This window comes from Euprymna scolopes, chromosome 37 (assembly GCF_053919585.1).
Source record: "Euprymna scolopes isolate OS-2025 chromosome 37, ASM5391958v1, whole genome shotgun sequence".
Taxonomy (NCBI): domain Eukaryota; kingdom Metazoa; phylum Mollusca; class Cephalopoda; order Sepiida; family Sepiolidae; genus Euprymna; species Euprymna scolopes.
In genome coordinates, this window is record NC_136518.1 from 35169395 (window position 1) to 35186268 (window position 16874).

Below are 16874 nucleotides of genomic sequence, written 5' to 3' on the forward strand. Positions count from 1 at the left end.
ATAAGGATGATTTACGAACTGTAAAAAAAAAAGGTAAAATAAATGAAAGGAATTTTTTAACAAGAAAAAAAAAAAAAATCATAAAAGTTAGAACAGCAAAAAATAATAAATAAATAACGGCACTCTTTTAGAACTAAATTCTCTAAAGAGAAAAAAAAAAATGGAGTTCAAACTAAGTTATTTCCCTTACATTGGTTACTCGTTCTAAAAATAAGTTTAGCAGGTAAAGATTTCAACATAATCGATCGTAACGCTTCATTTTTATTTTATATTATTTTTGGTTTCAAAATGCTAAAAAATAATTCAAGCATATGTGATATTATTAAAAAAATTTTAAAAGAATAAAAACACTTATTTCAGCTTTTAGAAAGTCGATTAATTTTAATATAAAAATTGAATTGAAATAATGAAACGACAAGGGCAGTAACTCGTAACTTTTATGTTAAAAATTAAAAAATTACTGCCCTTTTTGAAATAAAAATATGAAAACGTTGCATCTTTTGACACGGAAATAACGATAACAAATATTATCGTCTAAACTGTCTAGATCAAAACCGTGAATTCGATCGTGATTCATAATTTAAGGATGTTAGTTGAGAATATTGAGATTGAAAAAAACCAAACATTACACATTTCTCCAGTTCTCCAGAACATTAGCACAATCCAATAACACTAATCACCAGTGACAACACGCAGGTTCTCAATATTGTGTCATATTGTTAATCTTATAAATATAGTTTTTTATCACAAAAAATTGTACACATTTTTATTAATATCAACTGCATTGTTGAATGAAACTTGCAAGAAGCGTTTCATTAATAAAACCATCAGCTAATATTTTGCATGACTGCATGTGTCTCATTTATATCTAATTTTGATATATACACATTTTTATTTTGTTAATCCAATATTTATTGAAATAAAAATAAAATAATGGAAAATTGAAACGAATTTATGAAAAATTGCAAACAAATATTTTTAATTATTTTTCTGTACATTCTCCATTCTACAAAATATTTCTTCCTGGACAACACCGGGTAAATACAAGTCATTTTAAATTGTTTGAGTATTTTTTTTTCTTGTTTCCTTCTCACAAGAAGTTTAAACTGCGCCTGCCCCTAATCTTATATGCCCCCCCCCCCTCTTGACGCGATGCTATTCACTGAAAATCACAATCATAAAATATTGTCAACATGACTTTGAAAACTATGTTGATACACTAGTTTGCACTGACGTTTTGAGTAACACTAGAGGCAAGACTCAATATTGATAATGATGCACTTAGCATCACTATTAACTTAATACTTTGATGGGTGCATGTGTGTAGAATACCAATTGCTGTAAAGGAAGAGATCATCACCATCAGGTTTATAAATGAGTACCAGCTGACAATGTCACAAGGATGATTCAGGCTACTACATTAAAATTGAGGTGAAACATCTGTCTGATAAGTTTCGGATTTAGGAAAGAGTTTTATTTTTTTTTACATTCCTGATGTAACAGTCGCTAGCTGTCATTTAAATGAACAAGCCAGGACATGTACGGATATTGATGAGTTGCGTGCTGAATAAATGTGGGATTAGCATTTAAGCTGTGCCACGAGAATTACGTCATATACTGAAATGCATATATATGCATTACGTCATATACTGAAATGCATATATATGCATTACGTCATATACTGAAATGCACTTATATGCATTACGTCATATACTGAAATGCATATATATGCATTACGTCATATACTGAAATGCATATATATGCATTACGTCATATACTGAAATGCATATATATGCATTACGTCATATACTGAAATGCACTAAAAGGTCAAAAGAAAAGGGAGAGGAGAAGAAAAAAGAAAGAACGCATGACCCCCCCTTTTTTTTTTACACGTTAACATTTTCTCTGAGTGAAAGCAAAACAAGCAGCTACAATAGACGAATTTTGGCTGACTGCTACAGAGTGGAAGATAAAGACACGTGGCGATTTGAAAGGTACGCTTGACAAGCACGCAAGTCTCCTTGTACCCCTTCGAAAGTGAGCCGGCCGACATATGGGTCCTAGAGAGAATTACTGCCACACTACAGCTGATTGTAGCTAAAAACAAAGAACTGCCATCTGACAGAAGAGAGAAAGAAAGAGACATGTGTTGTAAATATGTGTCGATGACTTGCTTGTGAAACCAAGCAAAATAAGTAACTTTTTTTTTTCACTTAAAAAAGTTTGTGTCAAAGTTTTTATTTTCTTTGCAAGTCTTTAAATACCACATTTGGTCGATTTTAAAATGAATAACAACATTACACTGACATGATTTGGCAACTTGCACTAGCAAGTATCTATGGACACAAATCTTGATTAAAATCATACCTAATCAATCAGATATCTATAGAATAGCTGGTAACCTCTAAAAGGGCAGAGACAAATAATTTTTATGACTAATAATACAGGTCAAGCCTTATTAGTATTCATATTTGTAGTGACCAGACATTTATAAAACACAATCCTTCAGTAAAACTTAATAAAATTTATTCATTTTCCATGTTAAAATTATATATTTTAAATCATTTTCAGTTTCTACAGTGCAAGACAAGAGTTATGCCCCTTGCACTGTTCGCAAAAAAACACAAAACAAAACAAAAAACGAATATTTAAAAAAAATAGCTGGAGATATCACTTTTCAATTTAACACGCAATTGTGTACATTAGAATATATACCTTTAAGGGTTTGAACCCATTGTGTAAGTTAATAAACATTTTCAAAGTACATTTATGTATTAGTAGATTGGGAACATAATATAACTTTTTATTTTGAAGATGAGTGTTAACGAATTTTGCGGCACTTTCTATAAGTGCCACAAAATTCAAAACGAATATCCAAGGGGAATAACTAGCATCAAGCAAAAATATGTTGTTATTTTTGTTTTTGTTTTTTAACTAGGACGCTAAAATTGTTCCATTGTTCAATTAAGTGGAAATAGATCTCGTCTCCACGTCCTGGAAATTGTTGAGAAAAGCAAACGAGTTATAGCCCCCCCCCCCAAAAAAAAAACAAAACAAAACAAAAGAAAACAAACAAACAAAAAAAAAAACAATCCTATAAACTAAATAAAATCCGTATCCTTTCCAAACTGAAAGATAAATTCGCGATCTATATTATGAATAAAATACATGAATACTATACCCGAACCATGATTTAAAAAAAAAACCGTTAATACCGGAAATTGCCAATACAGTTTACGAAAATTAAAAAAATTAACCAACTAAAACTAAAAAAAAAAAAAAAATAAAATAATTTAAATAATAAAAACAAAAATAAATACACAAATACTGTAGTTGAACCATGATCTTTATAATAGCTGTTAAGTGAGATGGCCCACCATCATATCATGGAATTTCTTTGATGGAAAAGAAGTATTCCCTCTTATAATTATGATCAGAAATCATTATGTGATATGATTTTTTTTTTCCATTAATTAAAAAAGTTCATTTAATTTTTGTACTTCTAACATTTTTTTATTGTTACAGTTTACTTTTCATTTTGTGTTAATTAACAAGTTTAATTATTAATTGTTACTTAACATTGTTTTAGTTTTAATTAACTTGTTTCCTTTTTTCATTATGTTCAGGTATAGTATTTGTGTATTATTACTTGAAATTTTTAGTTTGTTAATCGATTTGTTTCCTTTTTGTCAACTGTTTTGGCAATTTCCGGGACTGGTGGCTATTGTAGAGACTATTGTTCAGGTACCGTATTCGTGAATTCATTTTTGTTATTATTTAGATTATTATTATTGTTTATTTTTAGTTTGTTAATTTGCTTTATTTTTGCAAACTGTATCAACAATTTCTGGAGAATTTCTTGTGGAGATTTGGTTCAGGTAAAGTATTTGTGTATTCATTTTTGTTATCTGTATGTGTGTGTGTGAAAATATTTAACCAATAAATTCTTAAACCATTGATCACATAACAATGAAATCAAGAGGAAATAGTAATCATACACCAAGGATGATTTTTTTTTTTACATAGGCATCACCACATTATCAAGGCCAAGAGGCCACTCAAGGATAAGGGTTAAAGAGTGTACATTAGAAATTGGATAATATAGTAATCATTAGTAATGAAAATTTGGTAAATATGATAACTTATATGGAACGGCTCATCAAGAACTTATTTACATTAGACTTAAAGACAACCATATTGTAGTCAGCTGGAAAGCAGGAAAACGGAAGACAATTCCACAGGCGTGCAGTTCTAAGAAAGAAGCTCTGTTCATGGAATCTACGTTTAGGTTTAGGCACAGATAAAGAGTGGGGGGAATTTTTGATAGTGTTTACAGCTAGACGAGTGTTTCTTGTGAAAGTTTGGCGAGGGGGGACCATAGATTGAAGCTCAGTCGAACACTTTCCATGAAAATAACGATACATCAGAGACAAACTCGCAACATCTCTTCTGTGAGATAGAGGTTGCAAGGAAGAGAAAAGGACATCTCCTACGAGGCTACGAAGTCTATTTTGAACTCTATCAAGGCAGGCCAAGTCCTTTCTAGCAGCTCCTGCCCAGATGTGGCAACAGTATTCCATCCTTGGACGTACCTGGCTCTTATATAGATAGAGAATAGCATCAGCAGTGAGATATCTACAGGATCGATAGAAAGATCCCACCATTTTTCCAGCGGCCTTGGCAACAGATTTGATGTATGTGTTCCATTTAAGATCAGGAGTAATGGTCAAGCCAAGAAGCTTGATTTATAACGAGTAAAATCTTTGTTTGGATGAATGAATACCACCCACAGAAATATATTAGCAAGCTGAAATACAAAATGTTAATTTTAACTTGCTGACATCTTTATTAATTTGGTGCATGCACAAATTCATGCATAGCTTGAAGTGGTTTCATTTTAAATCTTTCTTATCGATCTGTTGATAGCTCAAACGGTAGGGAATGCAAATGTTTTGATTCTAGCTGATGGCCTCCAAGTTACTTTTTTTTCTTTTTTTTTTTTTAAATCTTTTTAAATCAGTACTATATATTAGGTACACTATAATATTCAATAGAGAATTGGTTATGTAATAATAAATACAAAATCTGCATGAATTAAAATATATTTAAGCATATTTGATGACCACCCTGCCACCTGTTAGTATTATAAATAATATTTCTATTTATGATTGCTAATTTTCCTTTTTGTAAACTGTCTCAGCAATTTCCAAGACTATGTTCTTGTGGAGATGAGGTTGTTTTTTTACTTAAAATTGTTTCATTGTTCGATGGATTATTTTAGCGTTCTAAATCATGTAAAAAATAAAAATAAAAAATTACTTTTGCTTAGTCAATGCTAGTTTATCCCCTTGAATAATCGTCTCGAATTCTATGTCACATTTGCTTAAATGTTTAGTATTCTTGTATTTATTAGAAAAACTATGTTAAAAACTGCTACTATCATCACATTTTTTAAATTGAAAATTACAAAAATAAAAAAATAAGTTAATTAACATATGTTGTATTTTGTAACAGTTTTTTTTAAATATCATTTACTAAGTTTTTTTTTTAATATCATATACAAAGTTTTTTTTTAAATATCATATACAAAGTTTTTTTTAAATATCATATACAAAGTTTTTTTTTTAAATATATACAAAGTTTTTTTTAAATATCATATACAAAGTTTTTTTTAATATCATATACAAAGCTTTTTTTGAATATCATATACAAAGTTTTTTTTAAAATATCATATACAAAGTTTTTTTTAAAATATCATATACAAAGTTTTTTTTAAATACCATATACAAAGTTTTTTTTAAATATCATATACAAAGTTTTTTTTAAATATCATATACTAAGTTTTTTTTAAATATCATATACTAAGTTTTTTTTAAATATCATATACTAAGTTGTTTTTTTTTAAATATATACTAAGTTGTTAATGTAAGATTACTATTCTCATCTTATTTGTAATAGTCACAAAAGAAACGTTTTTATAATTAAAAAATAAAAATTAAAAACCAGTTGCCACGTTTCAGCCTATGTAACTTTCAAGGAAAGTTGAGAGTTACAATAATCGTAATAATTTTTTTTTTTAATAAAACATACAATGAAAGTTAAAGTTCCCTTGTTAATTAACAGTTTCTTTGTTTGATTGGTTTTAATTAACAAAAAAGTATGCTAATTACTATCGCTTCATTGTTCAAATATTTTGTATTTATTATAATCGTCGCATTTTTGTTAATTAAAATCGAAAATTACAAATGTAATGAAGTTTTAAACAAACTCAATAGCTTCCGTCTAAGAAGTTGAGTACGTTTTCAATGTCCCAAATTCTCTTATGAATAAGTTCGCGTATTCGAACTGTTATCTCCCTTGCATTTGTTACTGTTTACCATAACGACGAGTTTTATTGAAGGAAAAATACCTGAAAGAATAAGATTCCTAATAAAATGTCGCTGTTACATTGCCTTATCATTCGATCAATGGCTCTACTTCAAAATCTGTACATTATAACATAACTATATATATATATATATATATATATATATATATATACAAATGCAATTTTTTGTGTGTGCACGAGTTCGTTCCTTATAGATTCCGAAATGGCTGAACAGATTTTCTTTAAAATTTACAGAACTTTAGTGTATACGTCTGGGAGTGATCTTAGTTAAGTTTTGTCTCAGAATACTTTCAATAATTACCGATAATCGATTATCGAAATGATTATTTTAATTAAGCCATTTTGTTCATGTCGTTGCTTAGCAATAATGATAGGACAATGGGCCGTGAACATTCTATTGTGGATAAGTTGATAGGGTGGTTTTTTTTAGTTTTTTTTTTTTTGCATGACGTCATCTGTAGATTCAAACTCTGCACGTGAATTTCTTTATTTTTTTTTCATTAACTGCAAAGAATTTTCTAAGACTTGAAAATTTACGTGTTTTTTGCTTTTTTTTTTGCATGATGTGGTCTGTAGGTTCAAATTTCGCACGTAAATTTCTTGATATTTTTTTTCTGTTCACTGGAAAGAAGTTTATATAAAATAATTTTATAAAAGAAACAGTAGGTTCTCTAGAGTGCAATGTAGAATAACATTTTGGACTAAGTTACTGCATGGAGGCATGTGAAGCTTCCTCCCGGGTGATTTCATGGATTTCGATGACAATAAAAATATAGGAGTGTGAAATATTTGTTGATCATCATTCAATCCCAGACAACGTCGGGTCTCCCTGCTAGTATGCATGTGTGTATATATATATATATATATATATATATATATAAAATGTTATCTAATTATAATTTTGTTGTGCGTGTGTGTGGGTATATATTAGATTGAACAGTTGGGGCATTCCAAGAAAGAGGTTGAGGGCATTCAGACGGAGAAAGGAAATCATTCTGAGAGAGAGGGAAAGGTCATTCTGAGAGAGAGGGAAAGGTCATTCTGACATCGAGACAGATATGGCATTCCGACAGGGTCGTTGGAAGGGAGACGGCATTCTGAGAGAGAGTCACTGAAAAGGAGGCGGCATTCCGATAAGGAGACAGCAAAAAGGAAATGGCATTTCAAGAGAGAGGTCAAGGGCATTCTGACGGGTAGATGAACTTCTGACGAAGAGATGTTGAGCAGGAGACGGCATTCTGACTGAGAGACGTTGAGAGCATTCAGACAGAGAGGTCAGGAGGGGGAGGAAATTTCCAACAGAGAGAGTAGGATGATGTGGGGAAAGGGAATTCCGAGAAAGAGAGGTTGAGATATGGGGGAAGGGAATTCCGACAGAGAGAGGTCGAGATGTGGGGAAAGGGAATTCTGATAGAGAGAGGCCGAGATGTGGGAGAAGGAAATTCTGACAGAGAGAAGTTGAGATGTGGGGAAGGGAATTCCAATAGAGAGAGGTTGAGATGTGGGGAAGGAGGAGGGAATTCCGACAGAGGTCAAGAAGGGGAGAGAATTCTGATAGATAGAGGTCTACAGGGGAAGAACGCATCCATATGGAGAGTCGAGAGGAAGAGAGTATCCAGACAGAGGTTGAGTAAGAAGAGAGTTCATTCGCAGGGAAACGCACGCGTGGGGGTTCATTCATAGGGAGACGCACGCATGTGGGTCCATTCGAAGGGAGACACGCATTGGGGTCCATTCCAAGGGAGACGCACGGGGGATGTGCATTCGAAGGGAGACGCATGGGGGCTGTACATTCCAAGGGAGACACACGGGGGGCTGTACATTCCAAGGGAGACACACGGTGGCTGTACATTCCAAGAGAGACACACGGGGGCTGTACATTCCAAGGGAGATACACAGGGGCTGTGCATTTGGAGAGAGACACTCAGTGGGGGTCTATTCGAAGGGAGATACACAGCGGGAGTATATTTGAAGACACAGAGGATGTGCGTTCAAAGGGAGTTTGCAGGAGGAGGTGCATGCTAAGGAAGACATACAGGGGAGTGCACTTGAAAGAAAACATACAGGAAGGTTCATTCCTAGGGAGAGGTATAGGGTATAGGTGAGACAAGTTTGAAACAATATTACATGAAGCCTGCAAATATTTCATAAAGGTGATTGTCTTGCGATAAACATTATTTATAACAGATGGTTGTAATATCGGTTAAATGACATGGGGAGTTGTGAATCATGCTCTAACATTCAACACACATTTCAATTTTAGACAACTTTTATTTCGATCAATAGAAGAAGGGCGTCATTTGTGAGTTTGTTTTTCTTTTGGATTTCACATATCTGAAGAAGGTCTATTCTATTCTATGGAAGGATAAAGTTTCTTTCATATAAAGCTTTCCTACTCTTTATTTTTATTCTATACCTTTTTTTTTCGAATGACTTTTGCATATACGAAGAATGTACCGAAATGTTATACAAAATGAATAAAGAATATTTTGCATTATTTGAACCACTGTTCTTATTTTGGTTGCTATTCTCACAAGGTTTCATTCGAAATTCTGTACACATTCCCGAGTTCGACATGACATGCCTGAAGGTCAACAGTAATGCAAGCTGAAACGTGAGAATAATACCAAAAATGAGAACAGTCATTGGAATCATGCAAATACTCAATCCATATCTTATAAAATTCTTAAACAAAAATTGTTGTGCGTGTATATATATATATATATATATGATATAAAATCAAATATATATATATATATATATATATATATATATATATATATGATATAAAATCAAATATATATATATATATCATTTTATAATATCTTCCAGTGATAGAAATACATTTTAAAACCTACGAATTTAATATTAAAATAATATTAAATTAAGAAAAAAAAAAAAAATGAATAGTAAATAAAAACGAAATTTAAAAAAAATTACCAAGCCATAATAAAACATACTAAAAACAAAACAAATAGGAAAAGCTAGAGATAGTTTAGGGTAAATGAGGAGAGGAGAGGAGGGAGATACTTACCCACAGCTTGAGGTGAATTACATCGATGCTGCAGCGTAGGCGAACTGACTCCGATAACAGATCGTCTTCCATGACAACGACTAAAAATAGAAAAATAAAACGCTTATTATTTAATAATGTTTGCAAAATAATCTTTTCCCAATATTTCTAAAGATTTATGAAATTAAGTAAACAAGAAAACTGACAGCAGGAAAATAATATTCAACAGAAGAACCTCTCTCTGAATTCCGCTTCACACTCAATAGATGTCTAAGGAAATGATTTGATTTGATACAAGTTTGCAGTAGATGATTTATCCGATATTTGGTTGGAAATAATTTGTCAATTTTGATCGATTAAATTTTTATCAAAGAGATTTTCAATATGACAGGTAGAATTATTAGAAAAAGAGAAAAGGTGAGAGAGATGGAAGAGAGAGAGAGAGAGAGAGAGTGTGTGTGTGTGTGCAGAAAGAAAGACGAGTAAGAAGAGAGACAGTGGAAGAGAGACGGAAAAGGAGAAGAAGACCCGGGAAAGGAGAGAGAGAGAGAGAAAGACGGGAAAGAAGAGAGAGAGAGAAAGACGGGAAAGAAGAGAGAGAGAGAGAAAGACGGGAAAGAAGAGAGAGAAAGAAAGACGGGAAAGAAGAGAGAGAGAGAAAGACGGGAAAGAAGAGAGAGAGAGAAAGACGGGAAAGAAGAGAGAGAGAGATAGACGGGAAAGGAGAGAGAGAGAGAGAGAGACGGGAAAGGAGAGAGAGAGAGACGGGAAAGGAGAGAGAGAGAGAGAGAGAGAGACGGGAAAGGAGAGAGAGAGAGAGAGACGGGAAAGGAGAGAGAGAGAGAGAGACGGGAAAGGAGAGAGAGAGAGACGGGAAAGGAGAGAGAGAGAGACGGGAAAGGAGAGAGAGAGACGGGAAAGGAGAGAGAGAGACGGGAAAGGAGAGAGAGAGACGGGAAAGGAGAGAGAGAGAGAGACGGGAAAGGAGAGAGAGAGAGAGAGAGACGGGAAAGGAGAGAGAGAGAGACGGGAAAGGAGAGAGAGAGACGGGAAAGGAGAGAGAGAGACGGGAAAGGAGAGAGAGAGAGACGGGAAAGGAGAGAGAGAGAGACGGGAAAGGAGAGAGAGAGAGAGAGACGGGAAAGGAGAGAGAGAGAGAGAGAGACGGGAAAGGAGAGAGAGAGAGAGAGACGGGAAAGGAGAGAGAGAGAGAGAGACGGGAAAGGAGAGAGAGAGAGAGAGACGGGAAAGGAGAGAGAGAGAGACGGGAAAGGAGAGAGAGAGAGACGGGAAAGGAGAGAGAGAGAGACGGGAAAGGAGAGAGAGAGAGACGGGAAAGGAGAGAGAGAGAGACGGGAAAGGAGAGAGAGAGAGACGGGAAAGGAGAGAGAGAGAGACGGGAAAGGAGAGAGAGAGAGACGGGAAAGGAGAGAGAGAGACGGGAAAGGAGAGAGAGAGACGGGAAAGGAGAGAGAGAGAGACGGGAAAGGAGAGAGAGAGACGGGAAAGGAGAGAGAGAGAGACGGGAAAGGAGAGAGAGAGAGACGGGAAAGGAGAGAGAGAGACGGGAAAGGAGAGAGAGAGAGACGGGAAAGGAGAGAGAGAGACGGGAAAGGAGAGAGAGAGACGGGAAAGGAGAGAGAGAGAGACGGGAAAGGAGAGAGAGAGAGACGGGAAAGGAGAGAGAGAGAGACGGGAAAGGAGAGAGAGAGAGACGGGAAAGGAGAGAGAGAGAGACGGGAAAGGAGAGAGAGAGAGACGGGAAAGGAGAGAGAGAGAGACGGGAAAGGAGAGAGAGAGACGGGAAAGGAGAGAGAGAGAGAGATGGGAAAGGAGAGAGAGAGAGACGGGAAAGGAGAGAGAGAGAGACGGGAAAGGAGAGAGAGAGAGACGGGAAAGGAGAGAGAGAGAGACGGGAAAGGAGAGAGAGAGAGACGGGAAAGGAGAGAGAGAGAGACGGGAAAGGAGAGAGAGAGACAGGAGAGAAGAGAGAGAGACAGGAGAGAAGAGAGAGAGACAGGAGAGGAGAGAGAGAGACGGGAGAGGAGAGAGAGAGACGGGAGAGGAGAGAGAGAGAGACGGGAGAGGAGAGAGAGAGACGGGAGAGGAGAGAGAGAGAGACGGGAGAGGAGAGAGAGAGAGACGGGAGAGGAGAGAGAGAGAGACGGGAGAGGAGAGAGAGAGACGGGAGAGGAGAGAGAGAGACGGGAGAGGAGAGAGTGTTGCGTGACCGCCTCTAGGAGCAGTACAGCTCCCTATTAGGTGGAGATTGAGACCCCTGAAACACTGAGTAAGGCCAGGCAGCAGCGGGTAACCTAGCTAAAAGGATGAATTTATTGAGTTTTTGTAAAACAGACATATACTTTTATTGTTTGGGAAAAATGACAAGGGATGTCATTTGAAAGCTAGAACGAAATATAATTTCGTGCTTGGCCTGGAGAAACCCAACTCAACAATGTCTGGCTTCTGAGTACGAGGTCAGGCCAGGGGTCAAACTGTTAACCCCTTTGAGCATGTGAATGGGATTGAGTTATGATCACAAATTCTCAGACCATACAAGGCATCGGGACTTCCCCAGAATGACGTGCTGATTGATGATTGGTTTGGTGGTTTACCCTAACCAATCCTTCCCTCAAAATATAAGCAAATGCTTGCGCCAAAAATATCAGACTGGAGCCGAATCTCGAGACAAGTCAACACTACCCAAAGAAACGCCACCACCGTAGAGTAATTTTGCGTAATGAGATCGAACTGAACAATCGTACATATGTAACACACTTGTAAATTTCGTGAATTAATTTGAGTAGACTAGAAACATTTGTGTTTGTCTTCTTTTGGCTTACATGAGAAGCTAATTATTTTCAGATGCAGAGGTAGATCTGATATAAATGTACGGACTCTATCCCAGTCAGCCATAGAGCATCGATATACTGTACGATGGAGAGGTACATCTGAGGACTTATTACATTTCATTTTTATCTTAACCGATACAACAGAGTGGTCAGAAGATCCAAGTGGAGACAGAATGGAAGCTGAACACAGTTCGGAGCAAGTTGTGAGAAAAAGGTCTAGGAGACTCGCATACTGGCCGTCAGTATCGGGCACATGGGTGGGTTCATGAACAATCTGAGTGAGGTCATAAGCAATGGAGAAATCATGACAGAACCTCTTCTCATCACCGATCATGTTTAAGTGAGTTAGCCATTCCACATTGTGAACATTGAAGTCTCCACAGACGTGAATGTTTCCTAAGGGGTACGCAGACAGGATGTGGTCAATTTTCTCAGATATGCTTTTAAAGATAGTAACTCCGCTGTTGTGAGAGCGATAGAGAGCAAATATAAATGCAGTAGTTTGAGCAAGTGCAACCCGGAAGCACATATACGGTAAATTAGGATCTTCTCTGGAGATGTCTCTACCACAAGAATGGATTTTGCTTGAAATAAATTTTAGCGTTTCCTTTTTAAATGATAAAAAATATAGCAGTATCTTAAAAACGATAAAAATTTTATACTTCATATCTAACTAGACCAAGCAATAATTACATTAAACAATAAGAAAATTAAAATCACTTAGTCACCCCCTCCTTCATTCCCTTTTGACTGCCAATAAAGACAGTAATGACTTTTCAATGATTGTATGCACATGATGTAATCTATGCCTGCATAGTCACTGAATCACGTTCCTACATGACTAATGTTGATGTTGCATTATCTAATACAAATACATAGATATTATATCCATCCACATCTCAGCGAAATAACCAATACCTTTTTCCAAACAATAATCCATCTGATATTATTAAATAATAAAAATTACACTTTAAGTAACCTGCATCATATAAGCTTCCGATGACATAAATATGCCAAAATATTATCTGTCCAACCGAATTAGTTCCAAGAATGTAAATAGTACTTCTAATAGGACACAGGCACTCGTTAAACTCCACATCTATACTGGATTGTCATCCACTCTTGTGAAATGACGCATATCAAACCATATATTCTTTCAATAAAGATAATAATTATCTCCAACAACCTTAATTAAAAATCTTAAACTCAAAAAGGTTCCATACTCTATAAGCTGGTCTATCTTGAACAAGTCAATCTCCTATACGCCAGGTTCCAAATTTTGTCAACTCTGCATTTACGAAGATGTGATCCGATTACATTCACCAAAAATAGAAATATAATTAATTCAAAGAACGAATTTCTTTCAGTATAAACATAAAGATATAAAGCTAATTGATTAATTCTAATGATACACTCCTAATACTTTTAACATTACATAATTTTACTGCATAATTAGTTTAATTTTCTGTTTTTAACCTACTATTCTAAATTTCAAAATTAAAACTTTTTCTACAGTTGTCTAATATGTAATTAATAAATTATTTTTTCTATTTAATAATGTTATTTAATATTTTCTAAACTCACACATAAAATATTTCCTTATATTTAATTTTTTTTCTTTGATATGCAATTTTTAATATCTGTTCATCTCTTAATTCCTACTATATCATTTTTTATACTTACATCAATTCTTATAGTATTTTTTTCATATCTCTCTTTAATATATTTTCATAATGGATCCCCTTTTTGTTCCCTTGATCGATTCTAATTCTTGTGTGTGTGTGGTTGTTTGTTTGATTAATACTACATTTACTAATTATTCAGTTTTTAACTTCACTGCTTATTATTCTAATCATACTATTAAATTTTACATTTTAGTATTTTAATTACTATAAGTTTTATCTGTTCAAATCTTGGAATTTTAAAAATTGATTTTAATCTTTGATTCCTATCATTGATTCCATTTTTCTTTCCCTTGTTTTTTTTTATTCTCTCGCCTTCACTTAGAACTCAAAGTTATGCTGCTAACTTGATCTTTAAACTTTATAAACATTAATTCTTTTTAATAAATAATTGATCATTTTTATTTAAAACATTTAATTATTCATATCCAATTTAATACATTTATATTTTTCAATTTATTAGTCTTTTCAGATATTTATAATGTAAAAAAATATCTGGAAATATTTAAACTTTCTAAAATATTTTTAATAGCTTAATTCAAGCTTATTTATTTGGTAAATCTTTGAAAAAAAAATGTTTTTTAAAATAATTTTGAGTATCCTTGAAAATAGTCTTTATTTTTGTAAAAATAAAACTTAATAATTCTTCTAATCTTTAATACATTTAAATTTCATTAGAATTAAAATAGCTTTCACTAACGGCCCTTTTATTTCTAGTTTAAGATTTATTTTCAAATTATTTTTTACTTTAGTCTTGTTTCTATTTTTGATTTTTCCTTTCCTTATTTCGTTTTTTTTTCTTCTTCGCTCTTCTTTTTTTATCCTGCCTTCTTATCATTGTATTATTTTTTAACAATAATTTTATTCCCTTTTTTTTCCCTTGTTTTTCTTTATTCGTCTGCCACCATTGCTCATTTAATGTCTTATTTTTAACCGTTAGGAATATCCTCACCATATTTTTCTACTTGCCAATAAAGTTGAAAATTGTGTAAATATACTTCTAATCATCATGTGACTTTCTATATTTCCTCTTGATTTGGACCTTGATGAATTTATTTAAGAATTCAAAAAAAAAGATTTGATTTATTTAATTATTCCACTGATCGGATTCTGCTACTCGACTAGATTTGGATGCATGGACTTCATCCATTTTTCTCCACTATTTCAATCCACATAACATTGCTTTTATTTACAGTTTCTTAAAGTTTTCAAATTTATGTAAATTTCTATTTTGATTGTTTCATCTCCTTTAATGAGAAAAGTCTAAATTTTAGAAACTGCATAGAATCTTTTGATGCTTTTCTTGTTTTGAATATTTGAAAAATAATGTAAATTTCATTTTTTATCAATTTTTATTATAATTGCTATATACTCTATATACTTTCTCTAATATATAAGGTTGATTCAGTTAAAATGTTGCTTGAAGTCTTTTTCCTATAACCTATAATTATTCAAAATAGTTCTGGGATTGAATTATGTTTTAAAATAATCTGTTTTAATTATTCTAATTCTGTTGTGTATTCATAAAGCAGTTAATGCGATACTAGCTTGAAACAACTTGCTTGTATTCAAGTTAAGTGCAGAGATGTCGACTGACAGGTTTCAAACTCATTGACTGGGGATAAACACATTGCACCCGCATGCAGGCAGGAATCACAAGGCAGAGCAGTGTATGTTGAGTGCAAGTTGTGTTAATGGGATGATACCACCCCACACATACACTTCAATATAAGGGTGACACATGTGAGTTTTTGGGCAATCACAGTCAGTCAGAGAGTTCTTTAGAGACTAGAATCAGTCGGTCAGAATGAGAGAATCTGTATTCAAGATGAGAAAACAGAAAAATAAGAAAACGATCTGAATCGATTCAGCAATGCAGAGGCCTCCAAGGGAACGAGAAAAATTTAGAATAAAGGGTTTCTCCAAATAATAATATCCAAGTTGTGTTTTTGGGAGTATGCATGAATAGTTGTGAGGGGGCACCGATCAAAGATGAAAAACGGCACATGTTTTAAGATCTCCTTATATATGACACACACACATACACCCATGACTGTATACACACATGTGCTCACACAAATACAGACGATCACAGCCATGTCATAATTATACAGACACCACACAAAAATGTATACACCTTCCCACAGGTACATAACAGTTCTCCTTAATTACCTGAACAATCATCAATCTCTTAAGTCATGCATTTTTTGTCTTGCATTTAGAGAAAAGGTGACTTTCATCACTATTGCTATCTGCTTTACATTAGTGTTTGCACAACTACAAACGTTAATTAAATGGAAAAATAAAAAGTCTCTGCTTTTATTTATCTTTGTAGAAATTAAAAGACTTTATACTTTTAGTTACAAAAGAAGAATCTCTTGTTTGCCATAGTATATAAAGTTCTGAATGAAATCAAAGTAAAACAGTGGTAATAGTTGTGATCCAATTATATATATATATATATATATATATATATATATAGTACAAAACTTTGTTGAAATTTAAAAACTTACATTTTTTTTCTTTTTTGTAACTTTTGTTTATTTCATCTTGGATTTCTTCATTATAGCCGTTTCGTTAATGGGATGGCAATTTTATGATTTTATGTGTTCATAAAAATTTCCTGATTCCTGCCAACTTATCAGATGTTTCTAAATTACGAATTATGAACAAAAAGTTGATTTTGTACATGATAAACCTGGTGTTTGGGGAAAAGAAATTTCATCCCCATGTTGTTACATGTCTGCCATCTTGGGTGTCATGTTAACTGTAATCATCGACATACAGTGCTGTTTCGTTGTATCACAACTCATCAGTGCCACTAGACTAGTACCTCTCCCAAGCCGAGGATTGAATCTAGAACCATCACATTGACAGTCGGCAGTTCTACCCATTGACTCACAGGAGCGGTGCCCACAAATAACCTCGACAAATGTCTA

The 16874-nt window shown here is 33.8% G+C and overlaps 1 protein-coding gene across 8 annotated transcripts in view; it reads right to left on the reverse strand.

Moving 5' to 3' along the window:
• The window catches only part of LOC145261133 (microtubule-associated serine/threonine-protein kinase 3-like), a 571734-nt gene that overhangs the window by 226481 nt on the left and 328379 nt on the right, over positions 1–16874 (reverse strand). For all 8 annotated transcript variants that reach the window (XM_080119401.1, XM_080119402.1, XM_080119400.1 and 5 more), the window contains one exon: positions 9423–9502. In XM_080119401.1, the coding sequence (XP_079975527.1) occupies positions 9423–9502 (80 nt within the window). The remainder of the gene's footprint in view (positions 1–9422; positions 9503–16874) is intronic.